A 25,249-nucleotide genomic window follows, 5' to 3' on the forward strand; every position below is an offset into this window, starting at 1 on the left:
TGTTTTTATAGTTTCAATTTCCTTGGACATATATTCTTTGTGTTCATTGAGTTGTTTTCTGAGCTCCCTAAATTGTCTTTCTGTGTTTTCTCGGATTTTTAGGATTTCTATCTTGAATTCTCTGTCATTTAGCTCCAAGGTTTCCAATATATTAAATTTTTTCTCCATAGATTTTTCCTCATCTAGCTGTGTTACCTCTCTTTCTTTTGTATCCATGATACTTGATTTTCTCTTCCTTAATGGCATCTGAGGGTGGTTTTGTTGATAGTATTAATGAGATTTAATAAAGAATAAAAAGTTTAAAAAAAAAATTAAAAAATTAAAAAAATTAAAAAATCGAAGAGTTGTTTTTTTAAAAAAAATTAATAATGAAATAAAGAAAAATAAAATAAAATAAAAATTTAAAAAAAATGAAATTATTCCCCCTTCCTTTTTTCCTCTCCTCTCCTCTCCCCTCTTTCTTGAGAAAATCTTGTGGTGAACTGTGAATTATAACAAACAATGCCTGTGATGGAGGGCCTGAATTGGGGAAAAGTAATAAAGGGGCAAAAAAAGAAAAAAAAAAAAAGAAAAAAAAGAGCATATGGACCCACAAAAAGCAAATAAGGAAAAAAATTTGGGTCAAGAATAAAATTATTTGCTTTTAGGTGTTGGTTGTCTAAGAGTTATGATGAGAGGAATAAGAGGAAAATGGAAAAATGGGGGGACAAATTAAAAAATTACTATTGTATTTATTGGAACAAGAACTAGATAAAATGGAAAGCCAGGGATGGGAGCACTGGTAGTGAGTTAAAAAGGTGAAGTAAAAACCCCCCAAAATGCCACAAACATAAGTTTTAGTCCCAGATAAGATAATTTGTTTGTTATTGAGGTTTGAATGAGAGGAGATGTAAAGGAGAAAGGAAGAAACTAATATAGAGGGAGAAAGGAAAGAGAGAGAGAGAAAAAAAGAGGGAACCACTAAAAGAAGAAAAAAGAAAGGAGAGAGAGAGAGAGAGAGTTAAGGGTTTTGGAGTGCAACCCTCATAGAGAGAAAGGAAGAGAAGAGAAAAGATAATGGGGAGATGTAACACTTATGGGTAGTGTAGTTCAAGGAGAGGAGAGAGTAAGACCGGCAGAGAGTTAATCGGCCAAATTGGAGGAGGAAAAAAAAGTATCAAGAATGAAGATAAGAGAAACAAACGAACAAATATAATAAAATGGGATAGGTTATAAAGTCTGCAGATTATTCTTGATTTTGAGAGGTTATCTTCTTGCTTTTTCTTTCTCTCCCTCTTCCTGGTCGGTGACTCTGTACCCCGGGTTCTGCCCCTTTGGCACGCTCAGGTAGAGGTTTGCAGTTGATAAGTCTCTATGGCAATGTCATGTATTGTGCTTTAGTCTCGTTGGCAGTCGAGGCTCATTAGCATTTATAGGCTCCGCCAGTGAGAGAGTCCGTGTTCCTGGAGCCTTTCTCCTAGTCTTTCCTTCCTCAATTAGTAGCCTGATAATCCAGCTATGGGGTTGCTGCTGCCTCTGCCTGGATAGTAAGAGGCTCAAAGAGCTGGCAACTCCCCACTCTATTTCCACTCAGCACAGGGCTCTGGGTAAGGCTCAGTCAGTCAGAGCTGCTAGCATAATCAGGCGGGCTTTCTGCCCACTCAAAGACCTCTGGCTCTGCCACTCTGTCTGGTAACATAGGCGGGCGCCCACTTTCGGGGCGCTTGGAGAAAACTCTCACTCTCTATCTGCGTGCGCAGACCAGGATATCCGGCCAGCAGTCTCACGCTCTGAGTGAAACCCCCAACCACAGGGAAAAGTTGCAGTGTTGGAATTGAGTCTCGCTCCATCCCCGTGCGCGGCTTTTGCAAGGTGCTGGGGCGGCCCGAGATTCCGCTTTGGCCCACACAAAGCCCCTGACTCTGCCCCTCTGTGCGATAACACGGGCACGCACTGCTGAGGCACTCGGAGGAATCTCTCATTCACTATCTGCGCGCGCAGACCAGGATATGAGGCCGGCCGCGTTTCCCTCTTAGTGAAACCCCCACCAGCACTAAAGTTTCCACCGTTGGAATTAGTTCTCACTCCCTCCCGTGCGTGGCTTTCCCAGGGCGCTGGGGCTGCCCAGAGATTCTGCTTTCGGCCCACAGGCCTCTGCCTCTGCCTCTCTGTGGGGTAACCCGGGCACCCACTTCCGGGGCTTAGGAAGAAATCTCTCGCCCACTAACTGCGCGCACACCGACCAGGAGACCGGGTAAAATGGCCGCCCCGCTTGTCTTTCTTTGTTTGGGTTTGGCGCGAGTGTTAGCTTGTATTGCCCGCGTTGCCACAGGATCAGTTTTTCCTCGGCTTGGATCTCCGTGCCACAGTCTGGTTCGGCCGTTTGTGCCGTGGCCTAAATCTTTTCACCTCCTTTGCCCGCCTCAGTTTCTATATTCACAGTTACCAGAGAAAGCCGCCCTGTTTAGGTTAGTGAGGAAGGCGGAGCATTTCTTACTCCCTATTTCCTTCAGGGTTTGGTTATATATTTAGCCAATTTTTCACTCGACCATACCTTTGGATGTATTGCGAAGCATCTGGAGGCTCCAAGTATAGGTTTTTCTGTTTCTGGTTGAAGATCTTGTTGAGTTTTGGGGGAGATTTATCAGTATCGCTTCCTACCCCGCCATTACTCTGACGTCATCTCCCAGATTTCACATTTCTGTCGTCTTTTGTTGCTTTCCTGTGACCAGTCAAAAGTGCACCATGACTTTCCGGACACACTGTATTTTATCTGCCCAACAGATAAGTAATCTCTATTCATTTATAACCACATTTTCTATGGGCCAAAATCAATTTGATTCTGGTGATTTTCTTGAAAGATTTTTAGTTTATTTTTCTCTATATGAGTGAAGAGATTATATTAGGTAGTAGATCAAAGACCCAAATTAAATTTAGGTCTAATGTTGCTACTGTCGTTCTTTTCTAATTTAAGCAACACAAAACTAGACTCCGTATGTTTAATCCCAGCAGAGAATGTTTAATCCCTAAAGGACCCTCCGGTACTCATATTAATGAGTGACTGTTGAGAAGATATATTAAACTAGAGCTCTCCAAGTAGAAACTGATAATAAATACATTAAAACTTGTCATTTATAATCTGTTTCTGGAGTGTCTGGTGTCATGACTCTGCTCTAGCAGTATTATATAAAAAAGATCCTTTCTTCAAGGTAAAAGCTTACTGTGAGTGGAGAGAAAATAATTGTCAGCATTGTTTTTGTTTCTTAGGTCAACAAAGTAATGGCTGCTAGGTATGGTATCTCTGAAAATTGCAAGCTGGGTCATGTTTCTTTATCTTAAATTTACAGACCTTCTTTGATAATAAACAGTTTGATATCTAGAAATTTGAATACTTACTGTGAACACAGTAAAGAGTACCCTCCAGGCTTGTAAAAGGAAACTTTGAAAACTGATGATAGCACTGGATAATGATCAAGCCAGAAATACCTGTTTTAGATGTATAGTACCTGAAACTTAATTGTAAATCTTCCTTTAGTTGATAGATTCAACATGAGCTTCTCCTTTTTGCCTTAATGTTTTCTTTGGTTTTAGTGCATAATAGTGATAGGAATTTTTTATTTGCTTTTTGCCCAGACTGTCGTTTACCAGCAGAAATAGTAACTGATACAAATGTACGAAATGAGTGAAATGATGAGAAACAGGCAGTGGGGAAACGAAAGAAATAGGAACTGCTGAAAAGGAACAAACAGAAAAATTGGGAAGGAAAACTAGAAGGCCATAAAGTAATATAGAAAAAAGACATGGAATGGTAAGAAAAAGTAAATGAAAGAAAAATCCCTGAAATGCTGGGAGGAAAAAAGGATGAAATGTAAAAGAATAAACACTTAGGGTGAGACGAGCCAAAAAAGAACAATTTAGAGAGAAAAGCTCTGTGGAGCTCATAATGGTTGGTTCTGGGTGTGTTACCATTTGTTCAGTTATCTTGTAGGAATTAAAATACATATATCTACTCGTACATCAGATCAGGCTAATCATTTCTAAAGACTATACTTATTTATTTTTAAAGGTTTTATTTATTGATTTAGAGAGGAGAGAAAGAGAAAGCGGGTTGGGGGAGAAAGTGTCAGCTCCCAGTTGCTTCTTAGTTGCTTCTCCTGAGGGCCCTGACTGAGCGAGGCCAGGGTTTTGAACCGGCGACCTCAGCATTCCAGGCCAGTGCTTCATCCACTGCGCCGCCCCAGGTCAGACTGTTTTCTTCCTTTTACATCCCCAGCCGCAACACTAACCTCCTATGTTAGATTTCCCTTATGTTTCCAGAAAGGCAGTATTGTTTTTAAATGTCTTCATGAAACTTTTGGTACTTTAAAACTGTTGTGGTATCAATTCCAATATGGTGGTGGGGAGTTTCCCCCTACACCACCAAGCAGTTCCCTGCAACACCAGCTGGGTGTCTGTCCTACAGCTGAACTGTGTACCTGGGGACAGCGTCGTATTGCACAGGTTACAGCCAGCATCAGTACAAGATTGCTACTACCCCACTTCAGATGCCCATTGTAAATTCAGGCTGTCACCTGTATTTCTGACCAATTAGCCATAAGTCAGAAGTTCCCATAGAACTCATTAAACAGTTTACCTACATTTACAGTTATTAAAGGATATGGTAGGGGATACAGATAACATTCAAGTGGAAGAGATGCATAGGACAAGGTGTTTGAGACGGGACCCAGAGCTTCCATGCCCTCCCTGAGCATGTCACCCTCCCAGCGTCACTGCTATTCACCAACTTAGAAGCTCTCTGAACCCTGTCCATTTTGTTTTTTATGAAGGTTTCATTGCATAGGCACATTTGATTGAATCATTTCTCATTAGCATTTGATTCAACCTCTAGCCTTTCTCCACTCTGCAGACATCAGGGAGTTGATCTAAAAGCCCTCTAGCTCTGTGTTGGTTTTTCTGGCTGCCAGTCACCAACTGTAGGCGTGCCCCAGAGTTATAAAAGGTACTTTCATTGCTCTCATCACTTGGGAAATCCAAGGTTTTAGGAGCTCTGTACAGAAAAGCAAATGAAGACCAAATATGTATTTCTTTATTATAAATCACAGTATAACAATACCACATATCTCTGTTTAAAAGTGATGGCGATGATTTTCTATAGAATCAAGTTCACTTTCTAAAAGTTACCAATTTTTTAGTTCAATCAGAAATGAGACCATAATTGTTAAGTAGTAATCGTCATTAGCAGATTATCTTACTTTCTGTAGGAATTTATCTATGACCTCTGTTGGCAAAAGGAAGAAAACTTTCTCACTTTTATAAATTACTTGACAAAAGTTCTATTTTCTTTTTTCTAAATAAAGCCTCTATCATTTTTATGTGTTCTATAATTACGAGTTGTAGCTTGCATGAGTTCTTTATTCAGAATTTTTGAGTTTTAGTTGCTAGATATATTCCTTTGTTTTATACTGAAAAATTCTCTGCCTTTCCTGCCTCTTATTTAAGGTAGCACTCATTTATTTACTTGTTTAATAAATATATTTTGGGAACATTCTTTCTAGTTGTATTATGTATAAAAATACAAAATGAGTATAATATAAACCCTTTTCAAGGAGCTAAACATTTATTGCTTGGGAAAAAAAAAAACAGAAAAGGGAGGAAGTCTATGGTGAAATCAGTGAAGGTTTCAGAGACTATGTGAGCTTTGAAGTAGGTCTGGAAGGATGAAGAATAAAAGTTTGCCCGGTCAAAAGGAAACTGAAAATAATTGGGTAAGTATTTCAACTTGCTAAACATCAATAAAGATGAGGCAAAGAATGAATTTCAACTCCTTGATAATTAATTGCTCAATAGTGTCTGTCTGCTCTACAGGAGGCAGAGGTATTGCTCACTGTCAGGGTTTGGTCAGAAAGGAATCCCTGCAAGTGAATGAATAAGCAATTTCTTACAGGAATTAGATCTTAATCATGGGAGCTGGTTAAGCAGTCTATAGAAATTGTGTGTAATTGTGTCCTTCCTTCTGCTGTGGAGCTTGAAGTTAGCAGGGTCAGTGGCCAACACAGAAGCATGTGGGGATTCACATAGGCTTGAATATTCTGAGAAATTTCCAAGACTGAGGGAATGTTGGTTATATAAGACGCTTTGGACAAAGGAGGGACGGGGCATTAGATATCATAAGTGAGAATGGACGATTTACAGGTAATTGGGGAAGAGCAGAACATGCATGGCAGGAAAGTCTTCTCTAAGCAGCTCAGAAACAGCGGGACACAGCGGGTATCTGGCTAACAGGCTTGGAGTCTTCCTGCTGGGGGGAAGTTTCCTGAGGTGATTCAGCTAAGACTCCCCTCCCAAAGCAGGTTTCTCTGTCTGAATCTCTTGGGCAGGAAAGGGGGGAAGGTCAAAGGTTCTTTCTCAGACTTTTATAAGTCTTTTTTTTTTTTTTTGACAGAGACACAGAGAGAGACAGAGAGGGGGACAGACAAACAGGAAGGGAGAGAGATAAGAAGCATCAATTATTCGTAGTGGCACCTTTGTTGTTCATTGATTGCTTTCTCATTTGTGCCTTGACTGAGGCTACAGCAGAGCAAGTGACACCTTGCTCAAGCCAGCGACCTTGGACTCAAGCCAGCGACCATGGGGTCATGTCAATGCTTCCACGCTCAAGCCAGCAACCTTGGCTCAAGCCAGCAACCTTGGGCTTCAAGCCAGCAACCTTTGGGCTCAAGCCAGCAACCATGGGGTCATGTCTGTGCTCCTTTGCTCAAACCAGTGACCCTGCACTCAAGATGGTGAGCCAGCACTCGAGCTGGATGAGCCCGCGCTCAAGCTGGCAACCTCAGGGTTTTGAACCTGGGTCATCTGCGTTCTAGTCCAACACTCTATCCACTGCACCATGGCCTGGTCAGGCAGACTTCTGTTTCTTAATATACAGCTTAAAGTCAGTATCCCAGAAAGGCAGCTTTGGGATGGCAATACTTTAGTCCTTTTCCTGTCACCAGAACCTACATAGGTACGTGTCTTACCAGTACTAAGCATCCAACTTTAATGACATGAGTGATCTGCACAAGAACTGGTGTATTTGTCATGGAACTGCCCAGAAACCTGGTCTGGAATTCAGAGAAGTTGAAGGAAGTTCTGTGATTGGTGGAGAAGCTGCCCCCCATCCCACCCACAAGTTGAGCCAGTAGATCTGTAACAACATGTGGGTGCACTAAGCTACATATTCATTTCAAGTAATTTTGACATGACTTTTACATAGGCATGTGTAACCCATAACCCTATCAAGTATAGAGCATTTATGTCACCCCAGAAAGTTCCTAGTGCTCCTTCAGAATCTATCACACCACTCACCAAAGACAACCATTGTTCTGATTTCTTTCTTTTTTTTTTTTTTTTTGGTATTTTTCTGAAGCTGGAAACGGGGAGAGACAGTCAGACAGACTCCCGCATGCGCCCAACCGGGATCCACCCGGCACGCCCACCAGGGGCTACGCTCTGCCCACCAGGGGGCGATGCTCTGCCCCTCAGGGGCATCGCGACCAGAGCCACTCTAGCACCTGGGGCAGAGGCCAAGGAGCCATCTCCAGCGCCCGGGCCATCTTTGCTCCAATGGAGCCTCGGCTGCGGGAGGGGAAAAGAGAAACAGAGAGGAAGGAGAAGGGGAGGGGTGGAGAAGCAGATGGGCGCTTCTCCTGTGTGCCCTGGCCGGGAATCGAACCCGGGACCTCTGCACACCAGGCCGACGCTCTACCACTGAGCCAACCGGCCAGGGCTCCGATTTCTTTTACTATAGATTAACTTTGCCTGTTCTCAAACTACGTAAAAAATATAATCAAACATGTACTCTTTTTTTACCTGAAAAATTTTTTTTCAGCATAATGTTTTTGAAGTTTATTTATATTGTGCGTATCAGACACTTGTTCCCTTTTATTAGGTGAGGTATGAAAGGAACATCTTTGCTTTTGGACCAGGATCATATTGCTGACACAGAAACATTTACTCAGAAGTGCTTGAGCAAGGCTTGAAGCCACTGTCTCATCTCTGTAAGAGCCGCCCCTTTGGGGGTACCTTTTCATCACTGCTTCACTCTGGGGCACAGAATCTGTTGACCTCTCCAACCCTACATGGCCCAGATATTTTTAGTCGATTTGGATCATCATCCACAAGCAAGAACCTTCCTTAGCAGACCTGTATTCCTTCCATCTCTTCTTCCAAATTCCCAAGATCTTTCCTGAGCCTTCTCTCATTAACACATACTAACACTTTGAGATTTTCTCCTAGTCATCCTGGAGTTATTTAAGCTTTGTTTAGCGTGTATCTGTCTTTGAAGATATCATAAATAGTGACTTTATTAAATGTTTTCCATAGCATAATAAAGCTGTATTAGGGTTTTCCAGAGAAACAGAAAAGGGTGTGTGTGTGTTTAAGGAATTTTTAAAAGGAATTGGCTCACATGATTTTGGAGACTTAACAAGTTCAAAATCTGCATGGTGGGCCAACAGTTTGGAGATCCAGAAAAGAGCCAGTGTTGTGGGTCAAGCCCGAAGGCTGTCTGCTGACAGAATTCCTTCCTGTTCAAGGGAGGTCAGTCAGTCTTTTGTCTTTTCAGTCTTCAGCTGACTGGATGAGGCTTGCCCCCATTAGGAAGGGCAATCTGCTTTAGTCACTGTCCACCAAATTAAATGTCAATTACTAGCTTTCTAGCCTGTGTATTTTTTTTTTGCCCCTAATTGCCTGCTTATTAAGCCAGCTCTGCATTTGAGTCCGCTAAAGCAACGCCATGTTTGGTGCCAAATTCAGTATCAGGTATTTTTTTTTCTTCTAACATAATACAGAGAGAGACTCAAGACAATAGTGACATAAGTAAAAGTCAAAGTGGGCTTCCCAGGGTTTTTCTGGCAATCATGTGATTGCCCAACTCCACGATCATGAGGGATTCAGGCCCAGTCTGTGTCTGGCTCGTGGTCCCAGGTTGCAATCCCAGCTCATACTGTTTAATCTGCAACTTGTAGGAAGGGGGAAGAGAGCATTCCTCACATTACTTTCACATCTCATGGATCAGACTTGGTCATGTGACTGTGTTAATGAAAGGCAGTTTTGGGAAATTAGCTGAAGCTGTGCCCAATTAAAAATCCCATAACTACTGAAGGAAATGAGAATAGTATTGAAGAACAATTAGAAGTATCTGTCACAAGTTGGATATCCCTTAACCAGCAAACATTGGAGGATGCAAAGAAAATTAAGAAAATTCTTTAGCAAGAAAACCAATTTGAGAGACTTCATGATGTCAAGAAGTAGATGAGCCCTGGCCAGTTGGCTCAGTGGTAGAGCGTCAGCCTGGTGTGCAGGAGTCCCAGGTTCGATTCCCGGCCAGGGCACACAGGAGAAGCGCCCATCTGCTTCTCCACCCCTCCCCCTCTCCTTCCTCTCTGTCTCTCTCTTCTCCTCCCGCAGCCAAGGCTCCATTGGAGCAAAGTTGGCCCGGGCGCTGAGGATGGCTCTGTGGCCTCTGCCTCAGGTGCTAGAATGGCTCTGGTTGCAATAGAGCAACGCCCCAGATGGGCAGAACATGGCCCCCTGGTGGGCATGCTGGGTGGATCCTGGTCGGGCGCATGTGGGAGTCTGACTGCCTCCCTGTTTCCAACTTCAGAAAAATACAAAAAAAGAGAAAAAAAAGAAAAAAAGAAGTAGATGACAAAAGCCTCAGCTTAGTGAATGGGAGGAGAATAGAGACATGTGGCCAGATTTGCAAGAAATTTTCAATGGAGAATTAATAAAACTTGATGATTGATTGGCTCTGGATTGGGAAGGAGAAGAACATGTCAAGGATAACTGTGGTTAAGAGCATGCTACAGCCCGACCAGGCAGTGACGCAGTGGATAGAGTGTTGGACTGGGATGTGGAAGATCCAAGTTCAAGACCCCAAGGTCGCCAGCTTGAGCGTGGGCTCATCTGGTTTGAGCAAAAGCTCACCAGGTTGGACCCAAGGTCGCTGGCTCGAGCAAGGGGTTACTCGGTCTGCTGAATGCCCGCGGTCAAGGCACATATGAGAAAGCAATCAATGAACAGCTAAGGTGTCGCAACGAAAAACTGATGATTGATGCTTCTCATCTCTCTCCATTCCTGTCTGTCCCTGTCTATTCCTCTCTCTGACTCTCTCTGTCTCTTTAAAAAAAAAAAAAAAAAGCGCATCCTACATACAGCTCTAGTGTCCAGATTTGAGTCTTGGTTTGGACACTTACTGAGTGGACTTGTACAAGTTGCTTAACTCTCTTACCTTAGTTGTCTTATCTGCAAAGCAAGAATGGTAATTCATGTCTCAAAACTTAATTGAAAGATTGAATGAAATAACATCTGTGAAACATCTAACTTTAGGGGAAAAGATAAAGCAAGGATAAAGTTCTAGGGAAGACTGTTTTTAAGGGATAGGAATAAGAGGAAAGGTACGAGAGGCGGCCAGAGAGAACTTCAGAGAAGTGGGAGATGAACAGAGAGTCACATCCAGGAAGCCAGAGTGGTACAAAGCTTTTTGAAATTGTGGATGAATGACAGAATCCAATAGTACAGTAAGGTGAGGGCTGATGATAAGCCTACCTTAGACTGCTTTCGTACTCACGTTATCAGTAAGCTTCTGATTGTAGCCATATTTTTATTTACCTTTTAGAGTTGTGGAAACAGAATATGGTTAAATGAATCACCAGCTTATTTGGAATAATTACCAAATAACTCCAGATTATTTGGAATTTTAATTATGTAACTACCTTTGTGTTTCTGTCGAGTTTAATTTGCTAAATTCATTAAAACTATGATTTAGATGTCAGTCTATAATGAAGAGTTTCAAATTATGTCTCAACATGAGGTATTTGCTTTCACTTACCAAAAATTCTGTGCAATAACACTGTAACAGGTGAAGGTTGTATGTTCTATAAAAGGTAGCCAAGATTCTCAGATCATACCTTCAACCTTAGTAATTCTTAGTTCTCTATGTTAAAAGTGCCTAAAAGTGCATAGTTATTCTTTACCTTCAGTGAGTATTTGGGATACTGGGGAAGATAAAATCTGTGCATGCGGTATCCTCCTTTTTGCCCCAGATTTCATCCCTATTTTAGCAGTAGTGATATGTGCTTCAGGGTATGTAGCACTTGGTAAAGCTTGTGGTCCCTTTCCTGGTATTGGATCAGGGTGACACTCTTTGTGAAGTGTATGGCCAGTAGTCGAGGCCACCAACACAGCCGCCTGGCTCATGCAGGTTCGCATTTGATTAGATGGTAATGAAACAATGGAGCCAAGAACTGGTGGGCCATTATCTTTAATCCTAGCTCACACCCAGCAAGCGAGTAAATACACACAGTGGGAAAATAGTTCCTTTTCTTTTCTTTTCTTTTTTTTTACAGGGAAAGAGAGAGTCAGAGGGATAGGTAGGGACAGACAGACAGGAACAGAGAGAGATGAGAAGCATCAATCATCAGTTTTTCGTTGTGACACCTTAATTGTTCATTGATTGCTTTCTCATATGTGCCTTGACAGCAGGCCTTCAGCAGACCAAGTAACCCCTTGCTCGAGCCAGTGACCTTGGGTCCAAGCTGGTGAGCTTTTTCTTTTTCTGCTCAGGCCAGATGAGCCTATGCTCAAGTTGGTGACCTCGGGGTCTCGAACCTGGGTCCTCTGCATCCCAGTCCAATGCTCTATCCACTGCGCCACTGCCTGGTCAAAACAGTTCCCTTTCTACTCAGGGCTCCCAAAGCCACTGACTCATCCAAGTATTCTTAGAATCAAAGGCCCCACCAGCCTTATTCACCTCTGTTCCCCATCTCCTTCTCTTTGCACAAACTCTGCACAAACTGGCTTCTTCAGCACTCTGCCATCTTGGCTGCCTCTTCTCTGCAATGCTAATGGCAGGAACTGATTGAGAGAGCCCCCGGTCTACCTCATCTTATAGTGTAGAAATTAAAGCCATTAAGCCAATTTATAAATAAGGAAGTCTCTGATACAAAGCCACTTATCTGAGGTATAAATGGGATTCCCCATAAGAGTGCACCACCCCACATCATGCAACAGTCAAGAGTGTGGGGGAAAGCTTAGTTTTGAGAAGATCTTAGTATTAAAAGGATGTTCAAAAGATCTTAGTATTACAAGGGTGGAAAAGGCTTAGTCTTAAAAGTAGGCCTTAGGCTTTGAGGACCTTGCCAGCTTACAGCCTGTCTCCCACACCCAATGCAAACTATAAGCAAGCAAACACATACATCATACTTACAAACTTATTTGACTAAACATGATGCATTATTTGGCTTTGCACCCGAATAGCCAAAGCAATCCTAAGGTAAAAGAACGAAGCTGGGGGCATTACAATACATGACTTCAAATTATATTATAGAGCCAAGATAATCAAAACAGCATGGTATTGGCAGAAAAATAGACACTCAGACCAATGGAACAGAATAGAAAGCCCATAAATAAAACCACATGTATATGGTCAAATAATTTTTGATAAAGGGGTCAACAACACACAATGGAGAAAAGAAAGCCTCTTCAACAAATGGTGCTGGGAAAACTGGAAAGCCACATGCAAAAGAATGAAACTGGACTACAGTTTGTCCCCTTGTACTAACAGTAATTCAAAATGGATCGAAGACCTAAATATAAGACCTGAAACAATAAAGTACATAGAAGAAAACATAGGTACTAAACTCATGGACCTTGGTTATAAAGAGCACTTTATAAATTTGACCCCAAAGGCAAGGGAAGTGAAGGCAAAGATAAACGAATGGGACTACATCAGACTAAGAAGCTTTTGCACAGCAAGAGAAACTGACAACAAAACAAACAGACAGCCTGACCTGTGGTGGCGCAGTGGATAAAGCGTCAACCTGGAAACACTGAGGTTGCCTGTTCGAAACCCTGGGCTTGCCTGGTCAAGGCACATATGGGAGTTGATGTTTCCTGCTCCTCCCCACTTCTCTCTCTCTCTCTCTCCTCTCTATAATGAATAAATAAAATCTAAAAAACAAACAAACAAACAGACAGCCAACTAAATGGTAGATGATATTTTCAAACAACAGCACAGATAATGATCTAATATCCAAAATATACAAAGAACTCATAAAACTCAACAACAAACAAGCAAAAATCCAACAAAAAAATGGGACGAGGACATGAACAGATACTTCTCCCAAGAAGAAATACAAATGGCCAACAGATATATGAAAAGATGCTCATCTTCACTAGCTATTAGAGAAATGCAAATCAAAACTACAATGAGATACCACCTCACATCTGTTAGATTAGCTATTATCAACAAGACAGGTAATAACAAGTGTTGGAGAGGCTGTGGAGAAAAAGGAACCCTCACCCACTGTTGGTGGGAATGTAACGTAGTACAACCACTATGGAAGAAAGTATGGTGGTTCCTCAAAAAATTAAAAATAGAACTACCATATGACCCAGCAATTCCTCTACTAAGTATATACCCCCAAAACTCAAAAACACTGGTATGTAAAGACAGATGCAGCCCCATGTTAATTTCAGCATTGTTCACAGTGGCCAAGACATAGAAACAACCAAAAAGCCCTTCAATAGATGACTGGATAAAGAAGATGTGGTATATATATACTATGGAATACTACTCAGCCATAAGAAATAATGACATTGGATCATTTACAACAACATGGATGGACCTTGATAACATTATACTGAGTGAAATAAGTAAATCTGAAAATACTAAGAACTATATGATTCCATACATAGGCGGGACATAAAAATTTGCTGTGCAAGCTGGGGCAAGTCACCTAGTCTTTGTGATCCTCTATTTGTTAATTGGATCAGACTTTTTACCCTATAGACCTCCTAAGGTTTTATTAAGACACCACGTGTGGCCTGACCAGGCGGTGGCACAGTGGATAGAGCATTGGACTGGGATGTGGAGGACCCAGTTTCGAGACCCCAAGGTCGCCAGCTTAAGCGTGGGCTCATCTGGTTTGAGCAAAGCTCGCCAGCTTGGACCCAAGGTCGCTGGCTTGAGCAAGGGGTTACTTGGTCTGCTGAAGGCCCGCGGTCAAGGCACATGTGAGAAAGCAATCAATGAACAACTAAGGTGTCGCAACGAAAAACTGATGATTGATGCTTCTCATCTCTCTTTGTTCCTGTCTGTCTGTCCCTATCCATCCCTCTCTCTGACTCTCTGTCTCTGTAAAATAAAATAAAATAATAAAATAAAATAGACACCGTGTATGAAATTCTCTTTAAATTAAACACCAAATAAACATAAGGTAAAATTATTAATGAAGCTAATCACTTGTCCTTCACTTGTTAACTCAGGATTAGTATCTCATTTGATTCCTGGACCAAATCCACATTCCCATTGATTCAGCAATATTCATTCTGTCATTCCCTTCCGTTTCCATTCCCTTCTGTTCCCATTCCCTTCCCTTCCCTTCCCTCCCCTTCCCTTCCCTTCCCTTCCGCTAAAGTCTGTTGTACAATCAATAGATTGCTTCCCCATATTTACATCTGAAAGAATGGTAGCTATTGTCTTGATGCTTTAATAGTAATAGAAGGGACAGAAAGAAGGATGAAGAGTAAAACTATTAATCACAATACTGTTTAGCTATAACCTTCATTTTTCAAGAGTATATACATTTATGATTACTTTACTTCTGCATCACAAATTGTAGAAGAGACAGGGATTGTAACTTGAAACATGTGACAAGAAAGGCAGAAAAAGAAGTTACGTGTCTCCTGATGTTAAATCATGAGGGATTACTGAAAGGGGGAAAATTAGTTTCTACTTTGGACAAAAGATGGCAGTATTGCTGTGCTGATTGTTTTTCTACAATTTGGGTTTAGTCTTTTTAAATGCAGAAAACAGTTGAATTTAGTGATCTAATAAACACTGACCCTCCCAACAGAATACCAGATTTCTAATCAAGGACCTGAAGAATGGACCAGAAAAGTGTAATTTATATTTTAAGAATGTTTTATGTTGTTTTAATAGCTTTTGTAAAAATGATCTCTGAGAATCAGAGATTTGCCAGAAGAACACCCTACATATCATGTTTTCAGTTATTGTTTGAAATGCCCTCCTTTGGAACTTTGATGGCTTCAACATTCCAAGATGTTTTAGTTTTTTCTTTGCTTAATTTTTCTTTTTTTTTAATGAAACAGCCAATTTTTATTCAAATTCACCAAAATTTATACTCAATATATTGTTTCTAAAATGTATGTCACCCTTTATATAATGCTTTTTATTTCATCTTTCTTTATAGTTTTTTTTTTAGGGGGGGGGTGGTCTGTTTTTTGCAGTTCTTCAGTAGAAGCCAGCGTCTTGAGTTGCCCAGTTAGGAGCCTCTGACCTACTGTTCTGATTTTCTTCTCAATATTCATCGCCAACACCTGGCTTCTAAAAGAAAGGCTTTTGGTCTTTTCAATCACTTGTTGATAGGGTGATACTGCATTGTTACCCATAACCACATGACCTAGTTTAAAATCAACCTTGGCATCCAGTCTTGCATTTCTAATCAAATGCACAGTCCACCTTTCAGCTTCTGCTGGAGTCACGTTCAGTTTTCCAAGACCATTGGACTTATGCGTTTATTAAGATAATACTTTTTTTTCTTTGAGGTATTAAAAGAGGGTAATTATTTTTCTTTTATTTTCCTGGGTCATTATACTTTACTTACTAGTAATTGGAAAGCTACATGGACTAGTCTGGAAATACAAAAGTGGTCTCTCTTCTTGTGCTGGGACAACAATACTTTCTGATCTTGTTTCTAAGCCAGGATCTTAAATGATTCTTGGGATTTGGTTCTCTGTTTTGTTTTGTTTTTTTTCTCTAAGCAGATATTTTAAAGATGGAGAAATTCAGTGAAAAGCACTGAACAAAATGACAAAATGAACTCCCGAAAAAAGGGCCTTATTATTATTATTATTATTATTATTATTTTGTATCTTTCTGAAGTTGGAAACAGGGAGGCAGTCAGACAGACTCCCGCATGTGCCAGACCGGGGTCCACCCAGCATGCCCACGAGGGGGCGATGCTCTGCCCATCTGGGGCGTCACTCTGTTGCAACCAAAGCCATTCTAGCGCCTGAGGCAGAGGCCACAGAGCCATCCTCAGCGCCCGGGCCAACTTTGCTCCAATGGAGCCTTGGCTGCAGGAGGGGAAGAGAGAGACAGAGAGGAAGGAGAGGGGGAGGGGTGGAGAAGCAGACGGGCGCTTCTCCTGTGTGCCCTGGCTGGGAATCGAACCCGAGACTCCTGCACGCCAGGCCGACGCTCAGGGCCAAGGGCCTTATTATTGATTGCACAAAGTGTTCTTTTTAAAAATAACAAACATACAAATTAAAACATGTTTTTTGAAAGGGGTGGGGAGGTGCATAGGAAGTGTTGGTGTATTGACAGAAACCAAACAATCCAGTTTTCCTTGTTACTTTGTATTGAAATCAGGAAACACTGATGGACTTCTGCAGACAGACTGCAGATTTGCCTATCTGATGCTTTTTAAAGTTAACATTTAAATGGTTTACTATAAAAAAAGTAAATTAAGCTTTCATTAGATAATATGCAGCTAGTTTATCATGTCAATATAATATAGAAGATATTTATAAATCATTGGAATCTAAAATACAAGTATAAAATCTTATTCAAGACCTTTAAGCTAGATGAGTTTCAGAATTCCAATTATTTGGGAGGTGGTGTTAAATGGTAATAATGTACATTTTTGGTATATCACGTCACTAACTTCCCCCAGTAAGTGTCTGGGGCAGCAGCATTCTATAATCAAACATTAGTATGTTTTCAGCAAAAAATGATTAGTTATACCACAGAGGCTGAGTCCATAAATAGCTTTACATCAGTTGAGGTCTGCCGCAAACGTAAGAAAAAACTATAGATTTCAAAGGTTTTCAGGTTTAACAGTGTATGAGATAACAGACCTGAAATACCATCCAAGTATGCTCTGTGAACTGCCAAAAATCAGTAAGCTTTTCTGTTTGTAAATAGGGAAATTTTAATTTAACATTACATTCTATTTAATGGTTTTATTTTTTTAGAACGTTTTGTTCTGTTTGTAGCTGCTTTATTAAGTAGGTGGTTCAAGCACAGAATGTATTTCAGCCTATTCCATAATAAACTGAAAGGCAATAAAAAAATTTGGAGAAGTTTGTACAGCCGATCTCTGCCATAAAGCAACAGGGTATCTATCTGGTATACATTCTGTGGCAAAAAAGCCTTCATTCTTTTTCTGGTAGGAATATTTTGGGTAAAAGTATTTCCCATTCTGTTTTATGCTATATTATTAATCAAGGTCAGCTTTATTCTCTACAACAGTTTTGTGAGATAGAATCTCATTTCATATGTCAAGTGAGGCAAAGGCTAATCAGCACTTAGGTAGGAGGTTTCTGAGGGGAACGTATTGTATGTGTTTCAGGAAAACATATACAATAGATAGATTGTATTACGTGACAAGTTTGCTTCCTTTGAAGTACTTCCCCCAGCTCTGTATTACAGTTGGACATTGTGTATTGAATAATATATAAAACCCAAGATAATGCCTACTTGTTCCCATTTCAGACTATTAGTTTTGTGTCTGCCTAATGTGATCAAAATAATACTTCGCTTCATCTACTATAGTTAGTCACAACATCTTTTACTGCCTTCTACTGGTAAGTATGATTAGAAAGCTCTGCTAATCCTCCTTTCAACATCAGTTATAGATCAATGGCAAATAATGTCAATCATAATAACACTTATTTTTTAGTATGCAGTATAGTCAGTAGTATAGCATAACTGAAAAATAACCCATTACTCAGGATCTTAGTAAGCCAAAAAACTTACAGGCATTGAGAAGTCAAGGGGACACAATGCATTTGGAGATTTGCAGGGGATAGCGTTGCCAGAATGGATGTCATTTAGTTAGTTGTTTGGTTTTCCTTCCTCTTATTAAAAGATAATAATAACTTTGCATGGCACATACATTTTACACAAGCGTAGAGAACATTTTGCTGACATGTCTTGTTTTTCCTCTCTAATCCTGACTTAATCTTTTTATATGATCATTACCACAATATTACCAGTCTGTTAGTGTTACTCAAGTCTCTCTAACTTGATTTTCTAAATGTTCTTTTACCTTCTGGAATTTTAAATTTTGTGCTGGGCTTAAGAACTACTAAGCAGTATCTTTCTTCCATTCTTATCATTTCTTTTCCTGAAACGACACAACCTTTCTCACACCCGATTCTCTGTCCTACAAATACATACATAGGTTTCTTTTTATGTTTTGGATGAAGCGTGTAATAATAGTCACCAGATTCTGATGGACTGTTTCAAAGCCCGTATGAATTGTTATGGAAGCAGATGATTTATCCTTTATACTACTGTAGTGGGCAGACTACTATATATTTAGGTACTTATATTTTAGGCATGTATTAATTTTCATTTAGTATAGTGTAAAACACAAACTAAATTTATCTTTTAATTTTGTTGGAATACCAGTTCCAAAAGTATTGGGTTTTAAGTCATTGAAGTAATTTGATATAGAGTTGTTGAATACTCTAGCCTTAATTTAAATTGAGTACCCAGTGCCATGTATCTATCAAAGGCCAAGAAACTCTTATGTGTATTGAGAAATGCTAATGTAGAGATAGACTTATATTTTTCTGCAGAAACAGTGGTGGACCTCACTATGAATTGGTTCAGTTCATGAGAAAAATGCCTTTTATGACATAAAAATAATTCTTACAGTAGAAAAGTCTTGGCTATATAAACCCTGGGAGTGAGGTGGGGTTTTTTTGGTTTGTTTTTTCACATTGCCTATTTTCCTTGATCTTTGATTACAAATTATGGTATTTTTAAAATCTATAGCTTCTACAAGCAAAAGGGTAGGAATGGTATCAGCAGCAAAACAGCAACAATCATTTGACAGGAATTCCTAACATTTTGCCCTAGGGTCTTGAGATTAACCCAATTTGTAAAAACCCTTTCTAAACAATTTCCTTGTTTAGAAATTAATGAGACCAGTTAAGTAATACCAACCTAATTTAAGAAAGATAAATTATGAATGTTGAAATGAAAACAAAGCAGAAGACTCAGCCAACATTAGCAGAAGTATAGAATTAATTTAAATTTGCATCAACGCAGAAACATATTGTTGGTAAATGATGAGTCTTCCATGTACTTTGGTACAACTGTAATGAGAAAGAATTATACTTACTTGATTAGGCATTGGCTTTGCTCATTGTGCAACTGGGATCAAAAACGTCCTTTTAACGTAAGTCTACAGATACAGGCATTCAAACCTGCATATATCCCTTTGCATAATAATCTAACTTTTAAAAAGAAAATCTTTTAGGCATTGTTGTAGTTAGTAGAAAATGATCCAAAATGAGTGTAGTTGTAACTTACACAAGTTTAACAAAATCTGATTCTTTAGTGTATCCTTATTAAAAAAATAAAAATACTGTCACCAATTGCGCATGTTTTTTATTGCTGCTATAACAAATTACCACCATCTTATTGGCTTAAAATACCACCAGTTTATTATCTTATACTTCTAAAGGTCATAACTTTAAAATCAAGGTGCTGGCAGAGCTACAGTTCCTTCTGGAGGCTTGTAAAGCCAGTATCCAGGGCCACCATCGCAGCCGCCTGGCCCCATGCAGGTTCACATTGGATTCGGACAGTCGGTAATGAAACAATGGAGCCAAGAACTGGTGGGCCATTAGCTTTAATCCTAGCTTGCACCTGGTGGGCAAGAAATACACACAGTGGGAAAATATTTCCCTTTCCATTCAGGGCTCCCAAAGCCACTGACTTTATCCAAGTTTTCCTAGGATCAAAGGTTTCTAGCTCACCAGCCTTATTCACCTGTTTCCCATCTCCTTCTCTCTGCACAAACTGGCTTCTCCCTCAGCACTCCACCATCTTGGCTGCCTCTCCTGGCCTCCTCCATGTGGCCTTTCTCTGCTCGTCCCTAGCATGGGCTCCTCCTAGAATGTAATCACTCTTCTCCTAGAACAACATGATCTTTCTTCCTTTTAAAACCTTTTGGTGCGAAAGCCCTCCCCCCACACACATTAATATAATCATGCCCATCCCAAGCAATCACCTGAGTGATGGCTTCCACGTGGGCAGCGCCATCTTTAACAAAGTGAGCATAATATATTTTATCTGCCCAACAAAGCTCTAAGGGAGTGCAACAGCATGAATGTTTCCCCCAAAAAAAATTTTATGTGGAGCTCCTAATCCCAAAGGTGATGGTATTAGGTAATGGGGACTTGGGGATGTGAGTAGGTTCTGAAGGTGGGGCCCTCCTGAGTGGGATTAGTGCCCCTATAAAAGAGTCTTCATAGAGTTCCCTGAGCTCTTTCACCAAGTGAAGACACAGTGGCCACCTGTGAATCAGCAAGTAGGTCTTGACCAGGTGCCCAACCTGCCAGGGCCTTGATCTGGACTTCCCAACCTCTGGAACTGAGAGAAATAAATGTTTACTGTTTATACCACCCAGTCGATGGCGTTTTCGTGACAGCAGCCTGAAAGGACTGAACAGGGCAAAGCCAGGTGACAATCATTTCTTGACCGTTTCCAACTTTATAGAAACAGCCCACATTCCTTGGCTTCTGGCCTTTGGCCAGCAGTCCCGTCGTTCCATCCTTCAGATCACTCATCACCTTTCTCTCCTGCTTCCCTTTTCCGTTTGTAGGGTCTTTGTGTTTGCATTAGGCCCATTCAGATCATCCAGAATAATCTTCCCATCTCAGGAGCCTTAGTTTCACCACACCTGTAGCTGTCCTTTTCCATGTAGATCTTTATTATAGCCCTCAGCTGACGGGATGTGCTCCAGTTGTTTACATGTAGATGTGAGACGTGGGGCTGACGGTACTCTGAAGTCTGGTAGGTGGAGCTTGTGGAACGTGGTTGTTTTTGTTTCTGTTAGTTACTGATGAATAGTTGCTCTGGGGTTCTCACCACAACAGCAGGACGGAAAGTTTTCAGATTTCCTGTCTCTGTAGGTGACCTTGCCTCCACTTCACTCTTCTCATCAAAGCTGTCTCTCATGAAGGTGCATGTACCTTTAACATGCTGGTTTCCTGTTGGTGCTCCCACTCTGTTTCTGATGAGGAGCGGAGTCCCATCTTTTCCGAAGCCAGCTTCACCTGCAGTCTGAAGCCTGGGGCTGCTCTTCCCTTGGATTGTATTTACAAATATTTGTAAGTCTTCCCTTCAAAAGCAAGCAAACAAACAGAAAACCTTTCTTGCCATCTTTTCCTTAAAACTACACTTTCATCTGGTCAAGCCCTCTTAACTTTATTCTAATTCTGCCTCCCTTTGAGTGTAGGCATTCCCTGAGTGTCTGTCTTTAGTCCATCTTTTTATTTTCTTGTTCTTTCCTACTTATTCCCATGACTTCAACTAGCACTGAGCCCTAGCTCCTTTCCCTGAACTCAGCTGCGGCCTTCCACCTTCCCACGTGGACCACTCAGTATAGTCAAACACAGGCCCATCCTATCACGTTCTCCCCCACCCTCCTATCCTTGAAAGAAGAGAACAGTGAGCCACTCAAATACACTCTCTGCCTGTCCCACATTGATTGATTTAATTACCATTTTCCTAGTCACCCAGGAATATCTTAGAAAGAAATCATCGTAAGGCTAGAACACATGCAGAATTATCGCAGTTTGAGTCCGAGTGAGGTTAGTTTCAGGTATGTAAGCTTCCTTGCCCTCGGGCCTCATAGTTTGCTTGTAATGCACCTAACCAATCTAATGCCTGTCCTGATTACATGCAGGTCTGCAATTAAGTCCTTACGTCCTGGAGGGTTACTTGTGTACTCTACATGCACGCTTTCCAAGGCAGAAAATCAAGATGTGATCGGTGAAATTTTAAATTCCCACAGCAACATGGTGCCTGTGGACATGACGGACATGGCGAGGACTTGCTCCCGAGACTTCACGTTTGCTCCCACCGGCCAGGAAGGTGGGCTCCTGGTGATTCCGGAAAAGGGCAAAGCCTGGGGCCCAATGTATGTGGCCAAACTGAAAAAATCATGGACTGCATGAAATTGGTGATGTGAACTTTGTAAACCATATCAGTGTATTACTATATTTATTTTTCTGGACTCTCTACATTTTCACATTTAAATAATTGACACACAGGGAGTCATGTTCCCTGTGTCTGTCTTGGAATCCTATTTAGTTAATACTCTAGCATCTCAGAGTTTAAGCTAGAGAATTTTCCAGGTGGGTATTTTTTCTAGAAATATCTATAGCAATGATTTAAGGTGGTGCAGATGGTGTTTGTTCTGTATAATAAATCTGCTTCTGTCTTTTACTTGGCATATTGTAGTTAAATTCATCTACATGGTTCTGTACATAGGATGTTTAGAAATACATTCTATCCATGATGTTGCTACTTGGAACCTTTAAAAATGAACATTTGCTGGCCCTCTTATAATTTTTCTCCTTATCAAATATACAGATCCTTTCAAAGTTTTTCTCCCCCTTTTTCTATAACTGATTGGTATTCTGAGACTAACTTCTTAGGCGGCCCTATTTCTAGTTCTAGCAAAATAAGTTTCTTATTTGCTAAGTTGTTTTTAAGAACTGTCTTCTGTTTACCACAAAGGTCAGTGACTCTATTGACACCAGCTTTATTTCTCCGCTTTTGTTGTATTCACAAATACAAATTGAAAGGGTAAATTATGTTGAAAGGCCATTAGACTAGCAGATTCACATGCACATGTTTGACTTTCAACATTCAGCTGTAGAATAATGGAGTCTATCCAGCAGACTGTAAAGCAAGTACTTGAAACAATACCAGAATGATTAATAACTGCAATAACTGAACTATATTTGGAGAGTTTTGTTACATAATTGCAGTTATAATGAGCACTACAAAATCTGATTATCTGACAGTTGCAATCTGGAGGGGCTTTTTATTTCACTCTGTTATGAAATGTTATATGAGAGTATGATGTCACATATTAATGCACAAGAGGGAGGTGCCTAATGAGAGTGGATTATACTGTTACCAAAACTCAATGCATTTACTAAGTGGCTCTTCCTGTTTACATAGTTCCTGGGGATATTGTACACATTTCTGTATATGTAGTTAGGGTTTTAATTTCCTGTTTAGGTCATGTGTTTTCTCTAGAAATGGCTTCGCTTTGAGTCCAAACACATTTTTCCAGCTATTAAAGAAAAGTATATAAGCATATTTAAAAAAATTTTACCTACTTGGAAATTAGCTTTAAAAAAAAATAAATTGGGCCCTGGCTGGTTGGCTCAGTGGTAGAGCGTCGGCCTGGTGTGCAGAAATCCCAGATTCGATTCCCGGCCAGGGCACACAGGAGAGGCACCCATCTGCTTCTCCACCCCTCCCCCTCTCCTTCCTCTCTGTCTCTCTCTTCCCCTCCCACAGCCGAGGCTCCATTGGAGCAAAAGATGGCCCAGGCGCTGGGGATGGCTCCATGGCCTCTGCCTCAGGCGCTAGAGTGGCTCTGGTCGCAACAGAGCGACGCCCTGGAGGGGCAGAGCATCGCCCCCTGGTGGGCGTGCCAGGTGATTCCTGTCGGGCGCATAAGGGAGTCTGTCTGCCTTCCCGTTTCCAGCTTCAGAAAAAATAAGTAAATAAATAAATAGGCATATTATATAAATACAAAACTCTACAGAAGTTCAATCTTTTTGAATTGTTTATTATACTCTGTGAACATAAACTAGAGACTATTTACTCATTAACTTTTTGTTTATTTTGTAAGCATATAAAACTGGGTTCCTATAACTTGGAGTTCATAGGAAGAATGTTTGTTTTATATCTTCATTCCATTAACCAATTTTTTCTTTATATCTAATCAATATGTTTAAAGAAAAACTGGATCTCTTAGACTTAATCTGATATAGTAGGTTAATATAGAAGCTTAATGATAATGGAAAAGATATTTATGTGTGGGTGTATGTAGGATTATTGGTTTGTTTTTTCAATTTGAAATCCTGTCTTTAGATGCTATAGGTTAAAAATTGCATTCATTCTGAGTGGGTTAATCACAGAGTAAATTTTTACAGTACCTTTTGTTGAGTGTCATTATTTTACCAACATAATGCCATGAGCCTATTCTGAGTACTCAGTGGATTAGACCTTCCATGATTACTGAAAAAATACTATATGTTTGTGTGTGTATATCACTTTATTATTAATAATTGTAATGAAACAGCTGACATGTGTTAAGCATTAAATATTTAAGTTATTTATATATGTTATCTTTTCTGATCTTTTAAACAATCTCAGGAGTGAATATTGTAACCATATTTTGTGAATGACATAACCCAAACTCAGTGCTATTCATAGCTTGCCAAGGTTGTAAAGGTTGGCTCTAAGATTAAATCTAGCTCCAAAGGCCAGGCCCTTCTCCCTAAACTAGGCTGTCTCACAGGATACGGTTCTAGGAACCCTCAAGATTATCAACTGGCTTTATCTGTATTCTCCAATGCTGTTTCCTAATGCAATTTCCTATTCCCAAGGCATCCAGGGTTAGCCAGTATTTGGGGTAAAATAACCCGTGAAATATTTCAGGGTGTGTTCTAAAGAAGTACTTCTGTGATTGTCATACCCAGAAATATCCCAAGGAGTTACTGCATGTGCCTTCCTTTTCTTTGCAGATGCTGAACTGAAGAATAGAAATTTGGAGCAGCCCTGTAATGTCAGTTGAAAAGCAAAGAATAATTGAGATTACTTTCTGTGGCATTGAGTTACTTTCAAAATAGCTTTATAAAAATTTAGGTTTCTTACCAACACATAAACTTCTCTTTGCCATCAGCACACTGAACAGCCACTAGTTTCAGAAATAGACTCAGTAAATATAATGCATTCAAATGGTTTGTACTGAATTTTTAAAGCATCAGATATTCCTCTGGTTTGGAATCAAGGCAGTCTATAGTCCTTTATCCAAGTACAAGTGTACATGTAGCCTTATATTCAAGATTGCATGTTACTCCCTTAGCAGTATTGTGAAAATTGTCCTTTTATACAATGTGACTAGGCATAAAATAATAGAGAACAGAAAGAACACTTGCTACGTGACTAAATAATCACAAATCTAATAGATCTTTATCCAACTAGACTTTATCTGGGGAGATAAGCATCAGATAATCTGCATAGGCTAATGCAGCTTGTCTGGAATACAAAGACAAAGTTCAAGTCAAATAGCAACGATTTTATTAGACACCAGGAAGTCTTTTGATGCAATTGAATGGGCTACTTGTATTACGTGCTTGGTATATTTGGCTTTGG

The 25,249-nt window shown here is 40.3% G+C and overlaps 1 protein-coding gene across 4 annotated transcripts in view; it reads left to right on the plus strand.

Moving 5' to 3' along the window:
- Positions 1–24,764, plus strand: part of NSUN3 (NOP2/Sun RNA methyltransferase 3) — a 63,827-nt gene extending 39,063 nt beyond the window's left edge. For 2 of the 4 annotated variants that reach the window (XM_066241552.1, XM_066241554.1), the window contains exon 6: positions 21,753–24,169. In XM_066241552.1, coding sequence (XP_066097649.1) covers positions 21,753–22,023 — 271 coding nt within the window. In that variant the 3' untranslated portion in view covers positions 22,024–24,169. Of the gene's footprint in view, positions 1–21,752; positions 24,170–24,618 lie in introns of those variants that run through there. The other 2 variants (XR_010726890.1, XM_066241553.1) reach the window with 2 other exon arrangements.
- Positions 24,765–25,249: the final 485 nt, after the last annotated feature.

Source organism: Saccopteryx bilineata, chromosome 8, assembly GCF_036850765.1.
Source record: "Saccopteryx bilineata isolate mSacBil1 chromosome 8, mSacBil1_pri_phased_curated, whole genome shotgun sequence".
NCBI classification, from domain to species: Eukaryota; Metazoa; Chordata; class Mammalia; order Chiroptera; family Emballonuridae; genus Saccopteryx; species Saccopteryx bilineata.